Below are 27268 nucleotides of genomic sequence, written 5' to 3'. Positions count from 1 at the left end.
AATGCAATCTATACCAATGTGTCACCTGGTTTGCTGCAGTCATTTGACGTCTACCATTGGGCACTAACTGGGGACTGCCAGCTTTCAATAAAGTTGCAGTATAAACCAGTCTGCTGTCTTGAGAGTTTGCAGCACATACTATATTCAAAATTACACAGCATCAAATAATTGGGCATCATGATCCCCATACCTATTTTCAGTACTTGCTGAAATTTACAGCATCTACTCACATAAGCTCACATGACTCAAATTCAGTAATTAGATATTTTTTAAATTGATTTTTGCTATTTTTGGTAGTTTGAAATAAACAGGGAAAACATAAATCTCTGCTGTGCTCCTGGCAGCTGTTAGTTAAAAGAACTTTTCCATTTACTAAGCATCAAACAGGATAATTAACAATGGTTTCAAAGTTCAACTTCTTTTAGAAAGAATAAGTTCAGTTATAATTAGAAATTTTTTCACTCTTTGAAGTTAATGCATTTACTGGAACAGAAAGAACATGAAGCAAAAAGATGATACTAATGCTTAATTACAGTACTGCTGTTTTCCAGAATCCCTCATGTAGATTGTTATGGACCAGGCCAGACCCTCTCAAAATATTTTAAAAGGTAGCCTAGATCCTAACTTTTTCTTATTTCAAAGGTAGATGTGAAGCTGATGTGCCAGATGTTTTGCAACTGGTCAAACCACTCGGCTTTTAAGCAAAACAATTTATTTAAACTCTTCTTTACGCAGAGAGTTGTGATCTTTACGCAGAGAGTTGTGAGAGCATGGAATGCGTTGCCAGCAGCAGTTGTGGAAGCAAGGTCATTGGGGTCATTTAAGAGACTGCTGGACATGTATATGGTCACAGAAATTTGAGGGTGCATACATGAGGATCAATGGTCGGCACAACATTGTGGGCTGAAGGGCCTGTTCTGTGCTGTACTGTTCTATGTTCTATGTTCTATGTTCTAAACACTACAGTTGAAACACGAACAAAAAGAAAGCAGAATTAGAATAACTTGATTATCGGAAAACTTGAGCAACCCAATATAGCAACTCAACTAATTAACTGTTCCAATATAGTAACATTCCCTAAACATACCTCTTGGCAAAAACGTAAATTCAAACACAGATTCTTACAGGCAGGGGCAAACAACATGCAGAGGGATTTCAGAGAAATTCAGCTAAGAATCCTTTACTGGCACTTGCAACCCTTCTGTTACTCCCACATCTTGTGATCGCTACAGCTGACAAAAAACTAGACCCTGAACTGGGAGAGCAGGCCACTCCGTTACCATTGTTAAACTGCTTTGCAAAAACGCTAATGATTCAGGTTGGCTCCCAGTCCACTTGGGCACCCCTGCCTTTACTATCTCTTTAAATGAAATCCAGGACAAAATAATCTTTTTTAAAGTGACACTATCATCATAAGATTGCTGCAGGGAAATCTCACCATCCAAAATACCAGGAATGCTCAGCAGGCCAGGAGACATTTATGCAGAGAGACAAACAGTTAGCATTTGAGGTTATGAATCATAGAATCATAGAATCTCTACAATACGGAAACAAGCCCTTTGGCCCATCAGGTCCACACCAACCCTCAGAGCACCCCACCCAGACCCATTTCTGATGGCCTTCCATCAGAATTGCAAAAAGTAAAAGATGTAACAAATTTTGTTTCTAAGGAAAAGTAAAAATGCAGGAATATCTGAAAACATCTGAATTTTGCCATGGCACTTTTCTTCATTTTCAAAAGCTTTGGAGCAGAAGCAGTTAAAATATCAATACGACTTGCTGAATGGTACAAATGAGGGCTGAAAAATTAGGTGCATAGTGCAGACTGTACAATCCAAATTGAAATGAATAAATTTGTCATTCTGGATAAAATGATCAGCACCAGGTTTTGGGGAAGCGGGCTCGTCCTTCAAATACAAGCTAAACAATGCCAAAGAACAAACGTAAATATTAATATTAATATGAAAATGTAGTTGTGAAATCTATTTTTCAACACAATATGCATTTAGAACATCAATTACAAGGAAAAATTGCGGATGAGAACACTTCCAAAATGTAGTGATGAAAAGCATGGTGTTATTTTGGGAAGAATGACAAATTAACATTTATTGCCGATCCACAGAAATTGGTGGTGAGCTGTGTTGTTGGGCTGCCACGATCCATGTGGTGAATATGCTCCCAAAATTTCCTCAGGAGTTTGACATAGCAACAGAGCAATGGGTTTCCAAGTCATGATGATGTGTGATTTAGAGGGGAATGTGGAAGTGGTGGTGTTCCCATGCACTAGGCGTCCTAGTCCTTCCAACTGTAGAGTTTGCTGGATTTGGCATTTGCAGTTGAACGATAAAATGGCTCCCTAGCCAGACTGTGAAGTACAAAACTAGGCAAATCCTATCCTTGAAAGTTTTAATTACAGAATGCCACATTATATATGTCTACCAACGCATCCCATGTTCTAGAAACCACATTTTACAGAAGAGAAAAATGAAAACAAAATCATTTTAAGAATTTATCTTTTATTCTCTTTTGAGTATACCAAATTTATTACTCATTTATCAAATGCAAATCCCCAGAACCAAGCAGAAGATTCATTTGGTCTGCCAGTATCTGTGGAGAGAAATCAGAGTTAACAAATGCTGGTAGACCTGCTGAGCTTTCCCAACAGTTTCTGTTTATGTTTCTGATTTACAGCATCCATAGTTCTTTCATTTATTTTTAAGAGCTCATTTGTTGAGTTTAAAATGATTAGCCCATCACAATCAGTGAAAGAAACACCTCTTTGTAAAGCACAGTATTGTTTGCCTCTCACCTCAAGCGCCATAAGGAATTTGTGTTACAGTTGGCCATAACATGGCCCTGGTTTGTCTTTAACCAATTTAGCAACGACCACTTACTATAGCATTTCAAAGTCTGCCAATTGACTGCTGGGATTTTATCATAAGAAAACTTGTCAATGGCATCATGTTTTCCATCCCAAAGTGCAACAAATGAGAAAATTGTGCTCATTAACTGACGAAAGGGCACTGTTTAAAAAAAGTCAATGGAAACTTATTAAATTAAAATGTCAGTCTTGTGGCTGATAATATGCTACAGCAGTCCCTTTTATTATGTATTCAAGATATTTAATCAATAATCTTCCAACTATTTATCCTCAACAATGTAATCAACAGAACATTAACAAGTCTCGGCAAATTGTTGCAGGAAATCTTGTGGAGATTACACACTGCAACCACAGTGTGTCAAAGTGAATGAAATTAATTCTTATGGTAGTGGACTGGGTGTGAAACACAATTTTTAAAAAATGTGTTCGATATTTTTATAATTTTTGATTATTCAGATAAATTCTGTGATGGGCTCGAAGATATGCTTCTCCTCAGGCTATATTGTCAGTTTTAATAATGAAAAATATATGGCCAAAATAACAAAACAAGAATGTAAATTATTACTTTGCCTAGCAATCTTTTAGACAGACTCTCCTCCACTGGGAATCTTCCCTTCAGGCCAAGAGTTCGTAGAATATTTTAAGTCATTAGAATATAAATAATTTAATAGCCGATATTACTACTCTCACATTAAGCCTATCAAGAAGAAAGGAAAGAAGCGGATTTAATGAATTTAGTTATGGTTCATGTGAATCAACAAAACAACAAATCTGTTTTGTAACAAAACCAGGTTTCTGCCTTTAAACTGGAAATTTTCACATAGACGAAAACAAAGAACATGCTTTGATTACAACATACTCTATCTTGCTGGAGCTTCATACAATTCTAACTTATTCATCAACCGTGTATTTCAAATAGCTTGAATTGTGACAGAGAATCTGACTTCCAGCATTACATTTTTAGAAAATGAAATATACAAGAGCATAGGGAATGCAATCAGGATCAGGATCCCACCATTGCCCTTTTTTTTCTCCACAGGAAGGTGATGAAAAATCATTACTGTCACTGAACGAGCAATCCAGAACCTCACAGTCCTTTGGACAAGGACTTAAGTCACACCACGGCAAATGGTGAAATATGAAAAACATGTAACCATGCTGAGTGGTTACATTAAAAAAAAATCTGGTTCACAAATATCCTCCAGGGAAAGAAATCTGCCATCGTGGCCTGGCCTACAGGAGACACCAGATCCACTGCAATGTGGTTGACACAGTGGTTAGCACTACTGCCTCACAGAACCAGGGACCTGGGTTCAATTTCACCATTGGGTGACTGTCTTTGTGGAGTTTGCACATTCTCCCAGTGTCTGTGTAGGTTTCCTCGGGGTGCTCTGGTTTCCTCCCACAGTCCAAAGATGTGCAGGCTAGGTGGATTAGCCATGCTAAATTGCCCACAATGTTCAGGAATGTGTAGATTAGGTGGGGTTATAGCGGGATGGGTTTGGGTCAGTGTGGACTTGTTGGGCCGAAGGGCCTGTTTCCACACTGTAGGGATTCTATGATTTGACCTTTGGGCAATTAGGGATGGGCTGGCCCAGTCGGCAATATCCACATCTCACAAAGGGAGTTAAAGCAACGGGGTATTTGATCCTTGAGGCCTGCTCTATCATTCATATTTCTGGCTGCTCTTCTAACACTTTTTTTTCCTTTATGAATTCTCCCCCAACCTGCTTTGATCAGATTGTACAGTACATTCAACAGTTGACCATACTGTCATGTATACAGAATTCCAAAAGAATTCCAAACCTTTGAGTGAAAAACCCTTCCCTTTAGCTTAGTCCAATATAGTTGACCCACATTCTGAATCTGTGACTCCCATAGTTCTAGATTTCCCAGTTTGGTGAGCTAATCGGTCCCAGGACCTTTAAGAATTTTATCTGAAAATATGTGTATGAGGGGTGATCTCATGTATATAAGTTATAGGGCATATAAGCCTAGGGAACTCAGTCTTTCCTCACAGGAATCTCTGGTGAACACATGTTGCGTCTCTTGTGAGAGGGTCAAGAACTTTATTGAGTGACTGCAGGACAGTCTTCCGAGAGAGGGTGAACAGCAGGAGGTTGTGGTCCACACTGGCACCAGAGACTTCAGTTAGAAATAATAATGAACACCTGAAAAACAGATTTCATGGAGTCACAGAGGAGACTTAAAAAGCAGGTCCTCATATAGCAGTAGTCTCAGGATTAGGCCTGGTCGCACATGCCGACAAAGACCGGAGTAGGAGAACTGAGAAGTTGAACAGATGGCTGTAGACCTGTTGTAGGAGGGAGGGAGAGCTTTGGGACTGCTTCTGGAGCAGGTGGGACTGGCAGAAGATGGGCTGGTTTACAATTTAATTATTAACTTCAGATACCAGAAAGTTCATATGTTACTAATGCAAAAACTGAAAACCCAGTTACAATAAGTGATAGAGAAATATATATAGATAACAGAGTGTGCAGCTGGAGGAACACAGCAGGCCAGGCAGCAACAGAGGAGCAGGAAAGTTGACATTTAAGGTCGGGATCCTTCTTCAGACATAGGGGAAGCGGAAGGAACCTCTGAAATAACAGAGAGAGGAGGGGTGGGGCTGGGGAAGGTAGGTGGGATGGTGATAGGTGAGTGCAGGTCAGGAGTGGTGAGGATTGGTCAGTGAGGTGGGAGGATCCATCCTCTCGCCCACCTATCCACTCCTCCCACCTACTGTCCAATCCCCCCTATTCCCTACCTGCACTCACGTATCACCATCCTACCTACCTTTCCTGGCCCTACCTCTCCTCTCTCTATTTATTTCTGATCTCCCTTTCCCCGACCCGAAACGGCAACTTTCCTGCTCCTCTAATGCTGCCTGGCCTGCTGTTTTCCTTCAGATCTACACTGTGTTATCTCCGACTCCAGCATCGGCCGCTCTTACTACCTCGAGAAATATATATAAATCTCTCAATTTTTATCAACATAAGTAAAGGAGAACTGAACAACTGGTATACTGTCAAGCTTTTTATCAAAAGTTCCACGCAGGACATTAGTAAACAAAATTAGAGTTCATCAAATTGAGTGTTGCAAACAAATATGGATCGAGGCTGGTTAACAGACAAGAATGGAGACTGCAGAGATAAACAGATCATTTTGAGGATGACAATGGGAACTGCAGATGCTGGAGAATCCAAAATAATAAAGTGTGAAGCTGGATGAACACAGCAGGCCAAGCAGCATCTCAGGAGCACAAAAGCTGACGTTTCGGGCCTAGACCCTTCATCAGAGAGGGGAATGGGGACAGGGTTCTGGAATAAATAGGGAGAGAGGGGGAGGCGGACCGAAGATGGAGAGAAAAGAAGATAGGTGGAGAGGAGAGTATAGGTGGGGAGGTAGGGAGGGGATAGGTCAGTCCAGGGAAGACGGACAGGTCAAGGAGCTGGGATGATGTAGTAGGTAGGAAATGGAGGTGCGGCTTGGAGTGGGAGGAAGGGATGGGTGAGAGGAAGAACAGGTTAGGGAGGCAGAGACAGGTTGGACTGGTTTTGGGATGCAGTGGGGGGAGGGGAAGAGCTGGGCTGGTTATGTGGTGCAGTCGGGGGAGGGGTCGAACTGGGCTGGTTGTGGGATGCGGTGGGGGAAGGGGAGATTTTGAAGCTGGTGAAGTCCACATTGATACCATTGGGCTGCAGGGTTCCCAAGTGGAATATGAGTTGCTATTCCTGCAACCTTCGGGTGGCATCATTGTGGCACTGCAGGAGGCCCATGATGGACATGTCATCTAAAGAATGGGAGGGGGAGTTGAAATGGTTTGCGACTGGGAGGTGCAGTTGTTTGTTGTGAACCGAGCGGAGGTGTTCTGCAAAGTGGTCCCCAAGCCTCCGCTTGGTTTCCCCAATGTAGAGGTAGCCACACCGGGTACAATGGATACTGTACACCACATTGGCAGATGTGCAGGTGAACCTCTGCTTAACATGGAAAGTCATCCTCCGACACTTCCACGATCTACAATCCGACCCCACCACCCAAGACATTTTTCCATCCCCACCCTTGTCTGCTTTCCGGAGAGACCACTCTCTCCGTGACTCCCTCGTTCGCTCCACACTGCCCTCCAACCCAACCACACCCGGCACCTTCCCCTGCAACCGCAGGAAATGCTACACTTGCCCCCACACCTCCTCCCTCACCTCTATTCCAGGCCGCAAGATGACTTTCCATGCCTCATCATCAGAACTTTCCAACAAGCACCAAGACATCTCTTGGCTTGTGGTGAGGACCTCTGAGATCCTTTACATATGCCCGATCAATCAGTGTCACTGCACAATGCCTTTGAAGCAGCTGCAGGGTGGTTAGAGACTGTCACACATCTTCTCACACTCAACAACTTCTCTTTTGACTCCTCCCACTTCCTACAGACCAAGGGGGTGGCCATGGGCACCCCCATGGGCCCCAGCTATGCCTGCCTCTTTGTAGGTTACGTGGAACAGTCCATCTTCCGCACCTACACAGGCCCCAAACCCCACCTCTTCCTCCGGTACATTGATGACTGTATCGGCGCCGCCTCTTGCTCCCCAGAGGTGCTCGAACAGTTCATCCACTTCACCAACACCTTCCACCCCAACCTTCAGTTCACCTGGGCCATCTCCAGCACATCCCTCACCTTCCTGGACCTCTCAGTCTCCATCTCAGGCAACCAGCTTGTAACTGATGTCCATTTCAAGCCCACCGACTCCCACAGCTACCTAGAATACACCTCCTCCCACCCACCCTCCTGCAAAAATTCCATCCCCTATTCCCAATTCCTCCGCCTCCGCCGCATCTGCTCCCACGATAAGACATTCCACTCCCGCACATCCCAGATGTCCAAGTTCTTTAAGGGCTGCAACTTTCCCCCCACGGTGATTGAGAACGCCCTTGACCGCGTCTCCCGCATCTCCCGCGACACATCCCTCACACCCCGCCCCCGCCACAACCGCCCCAAGAGGATCCCCCTCGTTCTCACACACCACCCTACCAACCTCCGGATACAACGCATTATCCTCCGACACTTCCGCCATTTACAATCCGACCCCACCACCCAAGACATTTTTCCATCCCCTCCCCTGTCTGCTTTCCGGAGAGACCACTCTCTCCGTGACTCCCTTGTTCGCTCCACACTGCCCTCCAACCCCACCACACCCGGCACCTTCCCCTGCAACCGCAGGAAATGCTACACTTGTCCCCACACCTCCTCCCTCACCCCCATCCCAGGCCCCAAGATGACATTCCACATTAAGCAGAGGTTCACCTGCACATCTGCCAATGTGGTATACTGCATCCACTGTACCCGGTGCGGCTTCCTCTACATTGGGGAAACCAAGCGGAGGCTTGGGGACCGCTTTGCAGAACACCTCCGCTCAGTTCGCAACAAACAACTGCACCTCCCAGTCGCAAACCATTTCCACTCCCCCTCACATTCTCTTGATGACATGTCCATCATGGGCCTCCTGCACTGCCACAATGATGCCACCCGAAGGTTGCAGGAACAGCAACTCATATTCCGCCTGGGAACCCTGCAGCCATATGGTATCAATGTGGACTTCACCAGTTTCAAAATCTCCCCTTCCCCCACTGCATCCCTAAACCAGCCCAGTTCATCCCCTCCCCCCACTGCACCACACAACCAGCCCAGCTCTTCCCCCCCACCCACTGCATCCCAAAACCAGTCCAACCTGTCTCTGCCTCCCTAACCGGTTCTTCCTCTCACCCATCCCTTCCTCCCACCCCAAGCCGCACCCCCAGCTACCTACTAACCTCATCCCACCTCCTTGACCTGTCCGTCTTCCCTGGACTGACCTATCCCCTCCCTACCTCCCCACCTACACCCTCTCCACCTATCTTCTTTACTCTCCATCTTCGGTCTGCCTCCCCCTCTCTCCCTATTTATTCCAGTTCCCTCCCCCCATCCCCCTCTCTGATGAAGGGTCTAGGCTCGAAACGTCAGCTTTTGTGCTCCTGAGATGCTGCTTGGCCTGCTGTGTTCATCCAGCCTCACATTTTATTATCTTGGAATCTCCAGCATCTGCAGTTCCCATTATCTCTCTCTCCTTCTTGAATGTGCCTTTGCAAAGGATGTCCGGAGAAGGATGCAGCAGCTCTTGTTAGGTTTGTCATGAGCAGCTCCATGGCATAGGACTCCATGCTCTATGGTCTGTTCTCCAGGACTCTGTAGTGGAGAAACTACCAGGAGACGCGGAGAATTCCTCAGTAAGTTAAACTTGTATTTGCAAACAAAAGCTGTGACAAGCAGAAAATGGTTTCCCAATTGCCCCCCATCCTCAGGGCTCGTTATTTTTTACACCTTTTTGCTAACCTATTTTCTTCAAATTATCAGCATGCCCAATGGTATTAATTGGTAAACAACTTATGTCACTGCTCTTATATCATTTCTATCTCACGACAGAGAGCCATTGCACCTGCACTTGAAGGTCAGTTAGAGCGGTTAGTACCCCTGTAACTTATCAGGTTACTGCTGTATTCTGAAAGGCGCATTGTCTACTATCTTCCTTTGCAGCAGTCTGAGGGTGAGTGATTTATGTAGCTCCAGCAGAATTAATAAAGTTCGCAGCTTAGAAGCCATTTTGTTGCTAATATGCATCGAGAAGCCATCTTGTGCCTGTATCCAAGTTTCTTATTTATTACTACATCTGCCACAATGGTCCTTCGCCTCGGGTTGACCCCATTACATCATGCTAGTCATTAGTTCTATGTTACATGCTTTAATTAACCTAATTAAGCTGCCGTTAATAGCTAACCTAGGTGTCCTACCATTGTTTTACACTCCCTTGACCTATGCTCAAGCACTTAATTCTGTTAAGGTACAGCATTCTATGATTATTGTAACACTCCATAAATCAGAACACCATCCTGCTGATCACTGTAAGATTTAACCCTTCGTCTGCCCCAATAATTTTAATTTCCATCATTCCCCCCTTTGACACCTTCTGGTCTCACTCAAAGGAAGAAACTAATAAGTGCAGACCTCCTGTGTGCCAATGAAAACCTTATAGAACCCAACACGGGCCAAGTGAATTTTGAGGTCTGATACTTAAAGGGTTCTTCCCCTGATCCTGGAGTCCCCTGGGCCAAAAACCTGTCCCCCAAAGGCTAGAACAGGGAAAAAGACCCACGGACCCTCACAATCTAAGGCCCGCGCATCCCGCAGAAGCGATTTTGGCATCTTCTCTTGAGCACGCCTCCTGCACTGTATCAGATGCCGGATCATAGCAGTAGAGTGATAAAACGCTGTCAAAGGAGGGGACACATCCGGGGGGTTGGCGGAAGAACCAAGAGTTGCTGTGTAGTAATGTGCACTAGAAGAGACTTGAGAAAAGGTAAGGCACAACAAAAAACAAAAGCAATGATGAGTGGAACAATACCTACAATAATTCCAAACTTGGCAACCCAAGCCCCCCATCCCCCTAATACGTGATCCAACCAATCAAAAACCTGATGGCCAAAACCTGCGTTGTCCTTAAGCTCCTGCCTTAACTTCTTCAGCTTCTCAATCGCCTCTGAACTGGTATTGTTAGGTATAAAGATGCAACAGTGCTCCCCAAGCATTACACATACTCCTCCTTTCTCAGCTAACATCCAATGCAGAACCTGTCTGTTTTGCCATGTTATTTTGGTAGTTAATAAATCTCTGTTGGTTGTAATTGATGTAATTAATCCACTCAGTATTTTTGCTAACTCCTATCCAAATCTCTGTTTGATCCTTAATGCTTGCAGGTCTAACTTAGCTACTTTTTGTACAAAGACAGACCCATTGTCTGAACTGATTTCAGACGGTATGCCAAGCCTTGGGATAACTTCATTCGTCAGAAATTTTACCACTGTTCCTGCTCCCAAATCTTTGGATGGAGTTGCTTCCACCCATCTGCTGAACCTGTCAATTACCACTAACATGTATTTTTTCCCTCTCACCTTCTTTATTTCTACCTTCTTTGGGTTCCCTGCCATATCAATGTGCACTATAATTTTAACATAACCATCATCCCCAGATTTCCTAACTCCTGTTGCTATTATTCGTCAATCCCTAACTGTTCCTGCATGTTTAGTCATGGGCCCGAGGTCTTCAGATTGGTACCCCTAATTTACAAGTAGCATCACAAGGGGTGCGGCACCTGGCACATTGTACCATTTTTCCACAAATTCGTTCTTCCTAACTTGTAGCACTGCTCCCTGTTTTCCTATCATTATAGCTTTACCCACTAAATGCTGCGGAGTGTCAACCCTACTCCACCACCATTTCTCCAATACCTCATCCTGAGTCCCATCAAATATTACTGCACAGTGTAACTCAGAGTTAGGTGGGTTTGCCCTTGGTAACATTGTTAACACTTCTGTCTCCCATTGATCCCAAACGCGCTGAATGTAACAGGCTATATCACCTATCCAATACGCATTGGCATCTCTAGCTTTCTGCATTACTAACTGTGCGTTTGTTTTTTCTACACTGAAGCCTTGCTGTGTGCATTTTAATCTCAATTCTAATTTCAGTAAAGCATCCCTACCTAACAAATTAATCGGTGTCCCTTTGGACAGTAGTATCGGCAAGACTATCTCTTTGCCTTCCATTTCTAAATTCACTGAAGCCGTGAATCGAGTTAGCTGTGCTTTCCCCGAGAACCCTACAGTTTTAACAAATTTTCTTGACATGGGAAGGTGGGAGGCATACTGTGGCTGCACACACGTATATGTGGCTCCAGTATCTACCATCACTGGCGTCAGCCGTCCCTCTATACTAATGGTGTACAATTGGTTCTTGACCAGTCTCCCATGTAATTGCAGGATACAATCCCTTCCCATCCAGGTTCTCAGGCACCCCTAGCACATCCCATAAGGATTAACCGGTCCCGTTGAGCTCAAAGGCAACTGGGGTGGGACTGTCAGGTATTCCTGATCCCTAGGTCTGTTACGTGTCGAGGTGGCCCAATTCCAATGGGGGCAATTCCTTCTGAAGTGGCCCGGTTGGTAACACCCCCAGCACACTAATTCTGCCCCTCTTGCATTTGGTCTCTTGCTATGTTTTTCAATCCCCCACCCCTGCGCCCCAATCCTCAGGGACGCCAGTTCTGTCTGGGTTGCTGTTTAATTTTTACCTGCTCTGGGTACTGTGTCTGTGGGAAAACTTCCCTAGAGACTTCTATTGTTGGCATGGGATTTTCCAGTCCTTGCCTGGAAATGTGAGGGGGGCCCCCCTTGTGCTGGCGTTCGGTTCATGTTTGCATCGACCATTGAGTCGGTTCTCACAGCTAGTACCTTTTTGCTCTTTTCTGTTTCTTTCTTTTTGAACTCTTCGAGCTGCATTTGTGCCAGTTTTCTCTGCACCTCTTCCTGCTGCTCAAACAGTTTCTCTTTGTCTTTTCGGTACTTTTCAACTACATGGGCTAGGCGGTCTCTGAGCTCACGGTGGCCCATTGTTGTCAGTCTCACTACTTCCTCCAATTTAGACCTGACTTGAGAGGGCATTGCATCAACAGCTTTTCAAAATATTGCAGTCAGCAACATATTACCCTCTATGTCTTGTTCCGTTTCCCACCTCCATTTTCTCAGCTGTTTCTCTAAATAGTCTGCTGGGTTTTCACTGTCTCCCATTTTGTCCCCCTTTAGCACTCAAGGGTCCAATTTAGGTGGATAACAGTCTCTGAGGGCCTGCCGTACCCTCTTTCTCACTTGATCAAACACGACGCCGTCCACCATCGGGTTGTCCACCGCATTTTTCAAACCGGCTCGGTCCATTATTTCTTTTAACTTCAGGAGCCCCACTAGCCTTGCCAGCAATGCTTTAAATCTCCCATAGCCAACAATCGTCCTGTGGTCTCATCTTCAAAAGCTCTGATCCACTTCCCTGCTCCCTCATGTAAACTGGGGAGCGGATTCCTCAACCCTTCCAGATCCTAGGCTCCCCAAGGAACATATTGTGGCTGTTTCTCCCCCTTAAAAAGTAATGGCAGCATCTTTCCTTATGGGGGCTTCTTCACTTTACTATAACTGCCATATTGTGTTTCCTCATCAGATGCAGATTCCAATCCTGACTCTATCTCCAATTCCTCCCATCCTTTACTCACTTTTCCTACTCGGGTCCCTCCTTTCGCCTGTTTCTCTTCTTCCTCTTTTACCTTTATATCACTTCCACTGCCTCCCTGCCGTACCCTCCTCTTACTATCCAGGAACTCCTCATACTCTTTTTGTTCCCTTAGTCTTTGCAATGTATTAACTTCTTGTCTTAATTCCTGCTGTTCATGCTGTATACCTTCCATTTCTTCCTGCCTCATCTTTCTTTCTGCCTCGCTTTTTCCTTTAAGATATTCTTCTCTCTTGCACCCCTGTCCCATTCTAGTTCTCGCTCTATCTCCACCGTTCCCCTTATTATTGGGCATTGCCTCGCATTTTCACTGTCTGCATAGGGAGGTGGTCTATCCATCCCCTCCAAGCTTGGGTATAGGGAGGATTTCTTTTCTGGGCCTTCTACTTCTGTGGTCTGATTAACCTGTTCTTTGGCACCCTTCCTGGTCACAACTGGTGCCTGGTATGCATTTCTCAACTCATTCCCTTCTTTGCTAAATAGTTTTAATATTTCCGTCTCCTGTTCCCTTTTTTAACTTACTTTTTCCGATTTATCTGTTGATCTGTAGGTCTTAATTAACCCTTCCATTTCCTCGCATATGCTAATATCAAAGGTACCTACTTTTGGCCATTTAGTCAATAACTTCTGAGTTCTTTTTACCCTTTTGTCAGAAATTTTCACAATTTTTTTTAATTTTATCACTGTCAAGACGTTATTATTAGTGGTTAGAAAGGCTTCAATCCATCGACTAAATACATCAACAATAACAAGACAATACCTATAGCAATGTACATGTGGCGATTCCATAAAATCAAGCTGAATGCACTCAAATAGACCACCAGCCAAGAATGTTTTCCCGTTACGCACTGCACTCCTTGACCAGTCAATAAGCATTGTTAACAAAGCATCAGGTATACACACTTGGCCAACTGGAGTGACCCAGAGGCCTTTTGACACAGGGCATGAACACCCATGCCTCTTCCACAATTGTTTTTCAGAGCCAGGGGCATCCCACTGTAAACGCTGAACAGTGACAATATCTGGCATGCCCGTCATATTTGAGGAAGGCAAGCAATTTATTACCTGCTTGCTCATAGAGGGCACAATAAAAGTTTGATCTGCTGCAGCCTGAATCAACCCGAGCGTTACCCATAGAATCATCGGAGGCATGGGCAGCGCATTTGATAATAGCCAATTGTTTAGGGAGGAGGATTCTCTGGAGAAGGTTTTTAACATACAGGGAATTCTGGATAGGTGTACCTGAGGACGTTTTTTTTTTCAGGCCTCCCCTGTGAGTTTTAAAAGAATCCTGCCCTCCTTCCTTTTGTCAATGCTCTCATGATCTTGGTTAACAGTAGAATTGTTTTGGGGTTCAACTGTTTCACATAATCTGCATTGCATGTAACATTATTTTAAGTTGCCTATTTCCTTCTCCAGTCCTCCTGTTTTACTCAATTATGTCATTACTTTGGAACAACATCGGCAAGCCAGATATGTCAGGAGGTACCTCCTTTATATTTCCGTATGGTAATTCGGCCTGGCGTTTCACTCCTAATTCTTTATTCTGCATTTCCTTTCTCAATCTTTTCTGTTCTGCTTTACTCAAATCATAATCCCCACGCTGCTGCTTCAACACCTCCCACGATTTAAAGTTTCCCTCATGATCACATAGTCTAATCCCTCTTCGACATGCATTATTATCCCAACTTGCCAGTTTAGATTTGTTCGTTATTTCCTCAGCAGCTTTTCTCCATGTGGATATTAAAGTTTTTCATTTTGTCCCCGAATTGCATTTCCAAATTGCTTCTTTCATTTTTATGCATTTATCTACATCCCACGTTCCCCCTATTGGCCAAATTTCATTCCCTAATTTATTATTAAGGCATGCTGACAGACGTCTGAATCGCTCCTCATCTTCAAAACTATCTCGGCATGTTCGATGTAGAGGAGCTCCAGTGCCAGATTTATCCAAGGTTTAACCCATTTTTAGCGCTTTTACGTTGTTGCTTATTTCTATATCCAACAAAAGTGACCTTGGTCTCAACACCCACTTCAGGGTCCTGACCTTCGCGTGGGGGATTTCCCTTCTTAACAACCAGTCTAAAGCAGGGTGTTTGAGACAGACAGACACTGTACTTATCCTGTACTTATCACTGTACTTATAGCCGAATACTTATTCTACTTTACTCCTGCTGAGGGGTGCGAGGCGCAGATACGAACACCAATCATCCAAATCTGAATTTTCGTTGTCTCCCGCACCCCAACCAAAGCCAACCATTGAATTACACAACTCTTTTTGTTTGTCAGTCACTGGTGACTTTTCTTTTTGTTTCTGTTGACACTTGACTCGAGTACATTTGTTTTTGAGGACCTCAATGAATTTTATGGTACCATTATCAGCCAGTTCAATTCCCAGTTTGGTGGCAGGCTCCCGCCATGAATTTAATACCAATTGCTTGTGGCTTTCATCACAAAATTGTCGCCCCAGTCCAATCACTTTTTCCATTTTTTGAGCCCATGTTTCATCGCCAAATCAACCACTGGGCTGATTTAACCAATTGATTATTTTCGGGGTCGCTTAGTAGCCACTGTTCATCACCTAATTTCTTATTTAACGCACCAGAAAGTTTATGCAGGGCTTCAGATTTATCTGGATACTTTGCACATAGTTTCACCGTGAGGAAGATAGATCTTCCGTCTTATCTACCATTATTATCCATCTTAAACAAGTTTCCGTTATAATGTTGACCCAAAACTTCTACTAATCAACCATCTGTCAACGAACAGCAGATTAACTACTTCCACAAAAAGCTTCACTACTCCAAAGACCTTGACAGTCTCGTTGTAATATATTGCAATACTCCTTAGTGTTACCTTTCACAGACTAATTTAGAAATCACTTTAAACTATGCCAATTTGACCACATTTGAGTCCCTGGCTCATTTAAAGTCTTCAATGCTCAGGTCCCCGACCTGTCTATTTTTGTCTCTCATTTCACAATGTTAGAGTCCTCGACTCTATTCTGGATCCCAATCCGTAGGTCCCAGAACTTTAAATGGAGTCCCCCACTCCCTCTTTACTCATTTAAAATTTCCCTCTTATTTTTCCAAGACCGATGCTTTTTCGGGCTGGACTTAGACTATGGGCAGCGAAGGGTGGAGTCAACCGCTACTTTGAATGAGAGGAAAACCAGATTGCGCAGTGGGGTAAGGGACAAATAAGTGAAAAAGATCGGTTGAAGTAAAATTCCACGTGGTGTAAGTAATTTCCTGTGGATACCGCCTCGCAGGTAGCGAGGGGCTGGACGGGCAGTGCAGAGAGTTCTGTGGATACCGCCTCGCAGGTAGCGAAGGGCTGAACGGGCAGGGCAGAGAATCCTGTGGATGCCGCTCTGAAATAACAGGGGTCTGTACGGGCAGAACAAGTGAAGCAGAGAGTGCTGTATTGCAAGTATTATTGAATCTGGTTTTAATTAAAGTGGGATAGATCATTAGGAATTGGCTGAAACAAAACAGCACGGAACAGTAGCAGTTTTAGAAGTAGTATCAGATTACAGAGCTCTGTGGAGAGAACAACTTTTTGACAGTTGGCCTTAGTAACTATCAATGAAACACAATTATATACTGATTAGTAATTGTGTGAATATACTGTGCGATCGCACCTTGTAGCCTCCTTTTGTGCTCCTGGGATGCTGCTTGGCCTGCTGTGTTCATCCAGCCTCACATTTTATTATCTTGGAAAAAAAATACTCACGTCTGGTCGGCCGATTCCTTTACGCTCAATAGTGAAAGACTCGAGGCTCTTACACCGCTGTCCAAAATCCGTTCGTACTGAATCCGAATCACAGCACTGTATGAAAATCTCTACCCCCGGTGCGGCCTCTCGATTCCGCAATTGGTCAATGAGCACTTGCAGTCGGTCTGGCTGTTTAAGGCTTAACCCTTTATTTCTCAATACGACCGGGTACAGAGCATCCAGAAACACAGAAGTCGAGCACTTCTGTATTCCTCGGAGGAGCTGCACACCACAGTTTAATACAAAGACATTTTTATACTTCTCTTAAAGGAGGCTACAAGGTGCGATCGCACAGTATATTCACACAATTACTAATCAGTATATAATTGTGTTTCATTGATAGTTACTAAGGCCAACTGTCAAAAAGTTGTTCTCTCCACAGAGCTCTGTAATCTGATACTACTTCTAAAACTGCTACTGTTCCGTGCTGTTTTGTTTCAGCCAATTCCTAATGATCTATCCCACTTTAATTAAAACCAGATTCAATAATACTTGCAATACAGCACTCTCTGCTTCACTTGTTCTGCCCGTACAGACCCCTGTTATTTCAGAGCGGTATCCACAGGATTCTCTGCTCTGCCCGTTCAGCCCCTCGCTACCTGCGAGGCGGTATCCACAGGATTCTCTGCCCTGCCCGTTCAGCCCTTCGCTACCTGCGAGGCGGTATCCACTGAACTCTCTGCCCTGCCCGTCCAGCCCCTCGCTACCTGCGAGGCGGTATCCACAGGAAATTACTTACACCACGTGGAATTTTACTTCAACCGATCTTTTTCACTTATTTGTCCCTTACCCCACTGCGCAGTTTTCTTGAACAGTCCTCCACATCTCCTTCAACTTTAAATTACTTCCCGCTGTCTGGATCTTTGGGTTGGAGAGATCGTTCGGCAGCTTCCCCGCATTTCCGAGTCCCCGAGGACCCCCCCAAACTATCGGAATATAGTCCGAATCAGAAGCAAAAATGTTTTTTTTGTTTTGGGTGCACCCTTATTCTGTCAGTTTCAGGAGTGTCCCCACCAGACCGGGAAGTGCCCTGTTGCTGCTGCCCCTCGACAGGTAGGTGTCTGCACGACCCTGCTCGCAGCGCCAAATTTGTCGTGGAGAAACTACCAGGAGACGCGGAGAATTCCTCAGGAAGTTAAACTTTTATTTGCAAACAAAAGCAGTGGCAAGCAGAAAATGGTTTCCCAATTGCCCCCGATCTTCGGGGCTCGTCATTTTTTATACCTTTTTGCTAACCTATTTTCTTCAAATTATCAGCATGCCCAATGGTATTAATTGGTAAACAACTTATGTCACTGCTCTTATATCATTTCTATCTCACGACAGAGAGCCATTGCACCTGCACTTGAAGGTCAGTTAGAGCGGTTAGTACCCCTGTAACTTATCAGGTTACTGCTGTATTCTGAAAGGCGCATTGTCTACTATCTTCCTTTGCAGCAGTCTGAGGGTGAGTGATTTATGTAGCTCCAGCAGAATTAATAAAGTTCGCAGCTTAGAAGCCATTTTGTTGCTAATATGCATCGAGAAGCCATCTTGTGCCTGTATCCAAGTTTCTTATTTATTACTACATCTGCCACAATGGTCCTTCGCCTCGGGTTGACCCCATTACATCATGCTAGTCCTTAGTTCTATGTTACATGCTTTAACTAACCTAATTAAGCTGCCGTTAATAGCTAACCTAGGTGTCCTACCATTGTTTTACACTCCCTTGACCTATGCTCAAGCACTTAATTCTGTTAAGGTACAGCATTCTATGATTATTGTAACACTCCATAAATCAGAACACCATCCTGCTGATCACTGTAAGATTTAACCCTTCATCTGCCCCTATAATTTTAATTTCTACCAACGCCCACCAAGACAAAAATCAACGATGCCTGGAGAACCATCAACTCATTGAAAGACGTGATGAATTGACCTTGGCCGAGTGTTACAGAGTGGCACATTCTAAGGTTCAGGACTACGCGCTGAGGAACAGCTACCTCCAAGACACAGTGGGGAAAGACCACTACCTAAGGTCCTACTGCCAAAGTTAAATGGGGGTTAGTTCACTTATCAGACCCGCCCAATGCTTCAAATGTGTGTAAACATAATCTTGTACAAAAGTAAGAGATGCCTTTGGTTTGTTTGTTGGATAGAGTCAAACTCTAACGTTCAGTTGTTTCTTCATATGCCACTGTGCAAAACCTAACTACGTTAGTGACTTTATAGGAATATAAAGATAAGTATATTTTTGCAATAAAAAAGTCATCAAATCACATCAAGTTGCTACCATTGTTCAGAGCAAAAGAATCATGTTTTGGCAGTGGCACATTCTGACAATGAGGAAGACAAGTCAATAAAATCAACAAAGAAAAATCCTTCGTTTTATAAACACAATAGTCTATAAAGGCTCAAGTTATTATTAACCACTTACTGAACCCGTTTGAACATTATGTTCAGTTTTGACTTGCAACTTTAGGAACATTGCTTTTTGCACTGTTTTTCAAAGCCTTAGAAATCACTATGATGAGAATGATAATTAAAGCCTACAAGAAAAGTAGAAATTCTGCTAGTCTTCATTAGAATAAAAAAGAAGTTCGATGAAAAACTGATAAAGATTGTTTGACGTTAAGGGCTGTTTTGGCAAAGTACACCAGCAAAAATAATTTTCACCAGACAGTGAGTTGTTAACTACAATACATAAAATTAAGATTAGAAGAACAAAAGGGAGAGATTATACAATATTTTTAAAACAAAGAGGTTTAGGGTGGAAAATTTTCTACTGCTTAAAACAAGCAGAATCTGGTTTTATTCTTCTTCATCCTACATAAATAATTCAAGGAAAAAATGTTCCCATGTTTAGCAACAGCCTCCAGCTGGGATCAGTTCCACTGTGTAAGGCCTACACATCACATATTCCAATTTAAAATTACATCAGCATCCTATATGCCTCAGAATAATTGAATTTCCATGGGCAGGCCCTATGAAGGGATTAACCAAAAGGCAGACATCAGCTGAAATTGGGCGCTGCACCATTCCAGCCTGAGGACGACAAGGAGGCTCGTTCTGTCTGGTTTTGCACAGCTAGAGTGAGATAGGATTGGAGATTCTCAGGTTGAGTGTCAGGAAGTATTTTTCCAGAGGAAGGAGAGAACTAAAGAAAACAAAAAGTGGCATTCCCACGATAATGCCTGAAAATCGGAAAATGATTGATTGCAATCCATCATCAAATTAGGTGGAAGAAAGCAGTTGTCACACTCTTTACTGACAAAACTGACCAAAGAAATTATTCAACATCTCAATTTACACCCAAACTTATGGGTGACCAAGAACAAAAACGGTTGATGAGAAATGAAAATTAATCCCCTCCAGCATTAAAACACAATGCCACTTTGAGCCAGGGGTTGACATTTGGCCCCATCCTCACTGCAAAAGTAGCAAATACCAAGTAAAATGGTTGAAGTACTCATTGTTTAGGTGTCACTTTCTCCATTACAGGGCCCTATTGCTGCTGAGAAGAGACCTGGACTATGGAACATCTGCACCCACAATAAAAATCCTGCTGAGAGTGAATGATTAAGCTGAAGCAGAAAGTGTACAAAACTAATAGAAAGTATAATAACAAATCCAATAAATAATTCAGAGGGTGACTTCTTTGTCCAGAGAGATTTTTGAATAATTTAATAGGATATGGGCGTTACAGACAAAACCAGCAATTATTGGCCATGGCAGCATCTGTGGAGGAGAAAACAGAGTTAACGTTTCGGGTCCGGTGACCCTTCCTCAGAACCCTGATTTGTTCCTAATTTACAGCATCTGCAGTTCTCTTGGTTTTAGTTATTGGGAATCTCTACTTGCCCTGGAAAACGTGGTGATAAGCCACCGTCCTCAATGACTGCTGTTCATCCAGCTTTGTCCTGGATGTTGTCAGGCTTCGAGTGTTGTTGGAACTGCACTCATCACAGACAAGTGCGCAGTATTCCATCACACACCTGAGCTGTGGCTTGCAGTTGGCAAATGGGTGTTTGAGAGTCAGACAGTGGGTTTCATTCAACCCCAACAATGTGGTAATAGGCCCTTCAGCCCAACAAGTCTCCACCAACCCAAACCCTTACCTTTATAACCTACCTAATCTACACATCCCTGAACATTATGGGCAATTTAGCATGGCCAATCTACATTCCCTGCACATCTTTGGACTGTGCGAGGAACCCACGCAGACACGGGGAGAACGTGCAAACTCTACACAGACAGTCACTCGAGGATGGAATTGAACCCGGGACCCTGGTGCTGTGAGCCTGCAGTGCTAACCACTGTGCCACCATGCTGCCCTACAGTTTCTGGCTGCAGAATTCCTAACTTCTTACCTGGTCTTGCAGCCAGAGTATTTATGTGGCAATTCAGCTTAGTTGCTAGTCAATCCAGCCTCCTGAAGGTGGGGAAATTACCAAATGGTAAGGTTGCAGAATTTATGGATGAAATGGTTAGATTCTCACTGGAGGGTGATTTTTATTACCTGTCACTTGTTCGGTATGAATATTCATTGCCAATTATCAGGCTGCTTTCTCACCTAAGGAGTTGTGAATGGAACTGAACACTATGTGATGATTAGTCACCATTCTAACGTTTGACATTGTGCTCGAAGAGGGGCCATTGATAAAACAATTAAAGATAGTTGGGTGAAGGAAATTACCCGAAGGAATTCCTGCAGTGGCTTCCTGGGATTGAGATCACTGGCCTCCAATAAGCACATCAATCTTCTTTTTGTGCCAGACACAACTGATGGCAGTGATTGGTTTCACCTAATCCCAAGGCTTCTTGACGCCATATTCAGACAAATCCATCACCTTGAAAATTCATCTGTCCTTTCACCACCGCTACAATGGCAGCAATGTGTACCATGTACAAGATGTACTGTACATCTCATCCAGACTCTTTCAACAGCCCCTTGCAAAACTGCCAACCACCACCCTACCTCCTCCACCTTCCAAAGCCCACACAATCCTGAATTGGAACTATATCATTGTTTCTTCACTGCTAATAACCAAAATCTTGGACTTCCCAATGGAGAAAAGAATAGGAGCAAATGGTGAAGGTGAACTGAGAAGAGTCAAGTGGAACATAAACCTTGGTTGTGGCTAGTTGAGCCAAAATATCTTGCGTTCTGTGTAAGTAAAGATGGAATTTAATTTCTAATTTCAGTAATTAGCAAATCAAATACTTTTAAACAGCAAGTAAGGGTCTAGGCCCGAAACGTCAGCTTTTGTGCTCCTAAGATGCTGCTTGGCCTGCTGTGTTCATCCAACTCCACACTTTGTTATCTCGGATTCTGTAGCATCTGCAGTTCCCATTATCTCTGAGTAATACCATGAGGTCATTTAAGGGTGATTCATATAAGATGTTAAAAAAAACTTCAGATTTGGCAAGATTACTACATGTTAGCAGATGTTGGAGAAAGCAAGATCATTTCTGCAGATTCCATATTATTTCTGTTGTGGATCTGCCCTTTAAGGAATTTTATTTACCTCACTGAAGGTGGAAATAACTACACTGTCAATTCTTAAAATAGTTTGAAACTCCATTTCAAGAGAATATTGAACAAAACTTGTAAATAAATAAAGGATCATATCCTGTTTTGCTGTAAGCCAAGGCTATCCAAACTGACCTTGCTGGCCCAGCAAAAGATTCAACAGACAACAAACCATGTTAACTGGTGATAAGCGACAAAGCACGTTAGATTTTTCTCATACAGATTTGTGCTTTAACTTTTAATATGAAAATGTAATGCTGAAACATACAAGTCACCATGCCATTGAGGGCAGGACAGTGTCTCAGTGGTTAGCACTGCTGCCTCACAGCGCCAGGGACCCGGGTCTGATTCCAACCTCAGGCATCTGTTTGTGTGGAAATTGTACATTTTCCCCGTGTCTGTGTGGATTTCCTCCGGGTGCTCCAGTTTCCTCCCCCAGTCCAAAGATGTGCAGGTTAGGTGCACTGGCCATGCTATAGTGTCCAAGTGATAGTGGGAACTGCAGATGCTTGACCACTGCGGGGGGAAAGTTGTGGTCCTTGAAGAAGTTGGACATCTGCAATGTGCAGGAGTGGAATGCCTCATCCTGGGAGCAGACGCGGTGGAGGCGGAGGAGTTGGGAATAGGGGATGGAATTTTTGCAGGAGGGTGGGTGGGAGGAGGTGTATTCTAGGTAGCTGTGGGAGTCAGTGGGCTTGAAATGGACATCCGTTTCTAGCTGGTTACCTGAGATGGAGACTGAGAGGTCCAGGAAGGTGAGGGATGTGTTGGAGATTGCCCAGGTGAACTTGAGGTTGGGGTGGTATCCCCACGATGGAACGAGGTATCACCCTCATCCTCACATACCACCCCAACAACCTCCAGACACAACGCATCATCCTCCGACACTTGCGCCACCTACAATCCGACCCCACCACCCAAGACAATTTTCCATCCCCACCCTTGTCTGCCTTCTGGAGAGACCATTCTCTCCGTGACTCCCTTGTCCGCTCCACACTCCCCTCCAACCCCACCATACCCGGCACCTTCCCCTGCAACCGCAGAAAGTGCTACACTTGCCCCCACACCTCCTCCCTCACCCCCATCCCAGGCCCCAAGATGACCTTCCATATTAAGCAGATGTTCACCTACACATCTGCCAATGTGGTATACTGTATCCATTATACCCGGTGTAGCTACCTCTACATTGGGGAAACCAAGCGGAGACTTGGGGACTGCTTTGCAGAACACCTCCGCTCGGTTCACAATAAACAACTGCACCTCCCAGTTGCGAACCATTTTAACTCCCCCTCCCATTCCTCAGACAACATGTCCATCATGGGCCTCCTGCAGTGCCACAATGATGCCACCCGAAGGTTGCAAGAACGGCAACTCATATTCCACTTGGGAACCCTGTAGCCCAATGGTATCAATGTGGACTTCACAAACTTCAAAATCTCCCCTTCCCCCAACTGCATCCCAAAACCAACCCAGCTCGTCCCCTCCACCCACTGCATCCCAAAACCAGCCCAGCCTGACTGCCTCCCTAACCTGTTCTTCCTCTCACACATCCCCTCCTCCCACCCCAAGCAGCACCTCCATCTCCTACCTACTAACCTCATCCCACCTCCTTGACCTGTCCGTCTTCCCTGGACTGACCTATCCCCTCCCTACCTCCCCACCTATACTATCCTCTCCACCTATCTTCTTTTCTCTCCATCTTCGGTCCGCCACCCCCTCTCTCCCTATTTGTTCCAGAACCCTCTCCCCATCCCCCTCTCTGATGAAGGGTCTAGGCCTGAAACGTCAGCTTTTGTGCTCCTGAGATGCTGCTTGGCCTGCTGTGTTCATCCAGCTTCACACTTTGTTATCCTGGAATATTGTGATTTTTTTTGCTCCTCTTACCTAAAGAAAGATTATATTGGCCCTGAAGGCAGTCCATAGAAGATTTGCTAGGTTAATCCTGAGTATGGAGGGCTTCTCTTGGGAAAAGATATTGAATAGATTGGACCCTGTGTTCGCTGAAGTTTAAAATAATGAGGTGACATTTATTGAAACATACAAGATTCATCAGTGGCTTGATAGGATACATGCAGAGAGGGTGTTTTCCATTATGGGAAAGCTTGGGACTAAAGCGTATAACCTCAGTAAGGAGTCGCCCATTTAAGACACACAAGGAGGAATTTCCTTCAGAAGGTAGTGAATCCCATGGAGGGCTATCAAGGATGGACCATTAAGTATATTCATGGCCGAGTTAATAAGGGAACCGAAGGTTATGGGGAAAAGGCAAGGAAGTGAAGCTGAAGATCATCAGCTCAGCCACGATCTCACTGAATGATGGAGCAGACTCGATGAGTTGAAAGACCTACATGTGTTCCTGCATCTTATGGTTTTAAAGTTGGTATCGTGTTACTTCCTGTTAACAATAACATCATTTCTTTACCCATAAGAAACATTCAGTAATTAACACAGAATGCTGGAGAAAGTCAGCAAGTCTGGCAGCATCTGTGGACACAGAAGCAGAGTTAATGTTTTAGGTCTGATTATGATTTCTTCAGAATCTTCAGTAATAACTTGGGATAAACTAACCTTTAACCTGTTTCAGCATCAGTTTGACCGCCACTGCACTTTAATTTCAATTTTAATTCAAGTTACAAGCAGCTATGTTGATCCACATATTCATGTGGTAGACATGCTTCTGGTTATGAGATTAATATTTTAAATTTTATGGAACATTTGTGATAATCTGCTAAGAACAGTAGTTAGTTAAAATAGAAGTACATTCAAAACATAGCTAACTGCCATAATAGGAATGTTAGGCTTTTTATTTTAATTCATTCACTGCACTGCTAGCATGCATTTATCAACCACAGTTGCATTTGAGAAGATGGTGGTGAGCTTTTTTGAATCACTGTAATCATTTGGTGTAGGCACATGCACAGTGCCTTTTGTGCAAGGAATTCTCAGATGTTGACCCACCAGCACTAAGGGAACAGCGGTTATGTTTCCAACTCAGCATGGTAAATGCTATGGAGTGGAACTTAAAGGTGGTGCTGTTCCCATATATGTTCTGCCCTTGTCCTTTTAGATCGAGGTTGTGGGTTTGAGAAGTGCTGTCTAAAGAGCCTTGGTTAATTTCTGCAGTGCATCTTCTATGACTGATTAAAGATCCTTGAAGTTTTAAAGGAATCAGAATGGCTATGAGCCTGCGATGCAACGTGATTCTTGCATTGAAGCTCATGATTTCATGATCATGAAAATAATTACAGTATTATTTCATTCAAGTGCAGAAAATAACTTGTGATGCATCTTTCCACAAGGGCACATTGTTATAAAGCTTCTGAAGTATTTGTATGAATATCAAGCTTGGATTTTATGAATTAGCTTTCCAGCCATGACCTTTGCACAAGGTATTGCATATTGGTTATTCAAGTCATAGTTTAATGCATTTTGTACAACTTCCATTCATTTTGATGGATGGGAAAGCACAGGGGTGCATTAACATCTCCACTCAATTTCTCAAACTGTTTCTCTGGCACTTGAAATGACAATTAACTGAGCACTAATTTCACAGGATATAAGCCTTCATTGTTAGTGTACAGTTAATTGGAATAAAATTGTCCATTTACTAGCTGTCTTTAGACATTGAGGTCAAGCATCACGAATTATTAAGCACATGGTACTTGTTATCCACTTAATATATTAGTACATGTAACTGCATTAAATAAAAATGGTTAGAATGGGGCACTCATGCATTACAATCCTGCACTCAGTCTTAATAAATTTGCATACTACTTAGTGTTTTACTTATGTAGATTCTTAAAAAAATCATAAAATCCCTACATTGTGGAAGCAGGCCAATCAGCCCATTGAGTCCAAACCGACCCTCCAAGGAGAAAACCACCCAGACCCACCCTCTACCATATCCCCTTACCCTACGTTTCCCATGGCTAGCTGACCTATCTTGCACATCCTTGGACACTATAGATAACAAAGTGTGAAGCTGGATGAACACAGCAGGCCAAGCAGCATCTCAGGAGCACAAAAGCTTAGACGAGAGTTATATTCGTCGATGTGTGGGCAGAGGGGGACAAAGGTGAGACCCTTACTGAGAATTGACCATAGGTCCTCATTAAGGAAGAGGTCTGGGGGGATGGTGAAGACTCGGCAGGGTTCTGTATAATTGTACTGTCTTGAGATGCTGGCTGTGAAAGGAGTGGGCTGAGCGACCTTGGCAATGGGCGGAGTGACCTCGGCGATAGGCGGGGCGACCTCGGGGATGGGCTCCGAAGGTGGCCACGTTGCTAATGGCAGCGGGGAAATGGTGGGGAAGGTTCTGGGTTTGGTGGCAAGCACCAGTGAGTTAAAAGTACTTTAGGTTTTTACAATCTATAAAGCCAAACAAAATTGAGAGTTCAGGTTGTGGATCTTATGAAGGATAAAAAAACAGGAGAGGTCCTTTGCAGGTCTGGGAGAGGGAGGCTCTGAGTTGGGGTAGGCTTGTTGGAGTGTTTTGAGATGCCGGCACATTTGCAGCAAGTGTGTATTTCAGAAGTCACAGCGAGAAACGCTTCTGTAGGAGATCAACGTTCTGATTGTAGCGGTCGTCACGGTTGGGGCCAAATTTGGAAGGTTTAAATGTCGACTTCAGTCCATTGGAGATGATCCGGTTCCATAGGCAAGTACTGAGAAACAAAATGTGGCTGTAGTACCTGGTTTGCTTTAGGACATGGTCGAGGAGTTTCAAGGCCAAAGAAAGTACAAGAGGGTTGCAGTAGGAGAGGGATGAACTGAGGGTTTTTCGGAGGGAGGAGGGTAACCTCTTTAAGGAAGGCATCCTTAGAAGAGGTTTCGCAGCGGGGTTAAAATTGTTACAGAGATTCCTAAATTTGCTTTCTCAATTTGATGGGTTATCAATTATTTCTTTTCCTTAAATGTCATATCATCTTTTTTGGTCTCCTCTTTGACTGTTATGACA

The 27268-nt window shown here is 44.0% G+C and overlaps 1 protein-coding gene across 6 annotated transcripts in view; it reads right to left on the bottom strand.

The window, feature by feature from the left end:
• Positions 1 to 27268, bottom strand: part of LOC125458504 (serine/threonine-protein kinase 32B-like) — a 320594-nt gene that overhangs the window by 272987 nt on the left and 20339 nt on the right. The window contains exon 1 of one of the 6 annotated variants that reach the window (XM_048543858.2): positions 16758 to 16866. The exons of 4 other annotated variants lie outside the window; for them this stretch is intronic. Coding sequence is in view for 1 of the 2 variants with exons in the window: in XM_059655306.1 (XP_059511289.1) it covers positions 16666 to 16717 (52 nt within the window). In the remaining variant the exon portion in view is untranslated. Of the gene's footprint in view, positions 1 to 16665; positions 16718 to 16757; positions 16867 to 27268 lie in introns of those variants that run through there. One more of the 6 variants, XM_059655306.1, reaches the window with a different exon arrangement.

This window comes from Stegostoma tigrinum, chromosome 1, assembly GCF_030684315.1.
Source record: "Stegostoma tigrinum isolate sSteTig4 chromosome 1, sSteTig4.hap1, whole genome shotgun sequence".
In the NCBI taxonomy this organism is placed as follows: Eukaryota; Metazoa; Chordata; class Chondrichthyes; order Orectolobiformes; family Stegostomatidae; genus Stegostoma; species Stegostoma tigrinum.
Note: the sequence above shows the minus strand (reverse complement) of the source record. Positions and strands in the feature narration are given on the sequence as shown.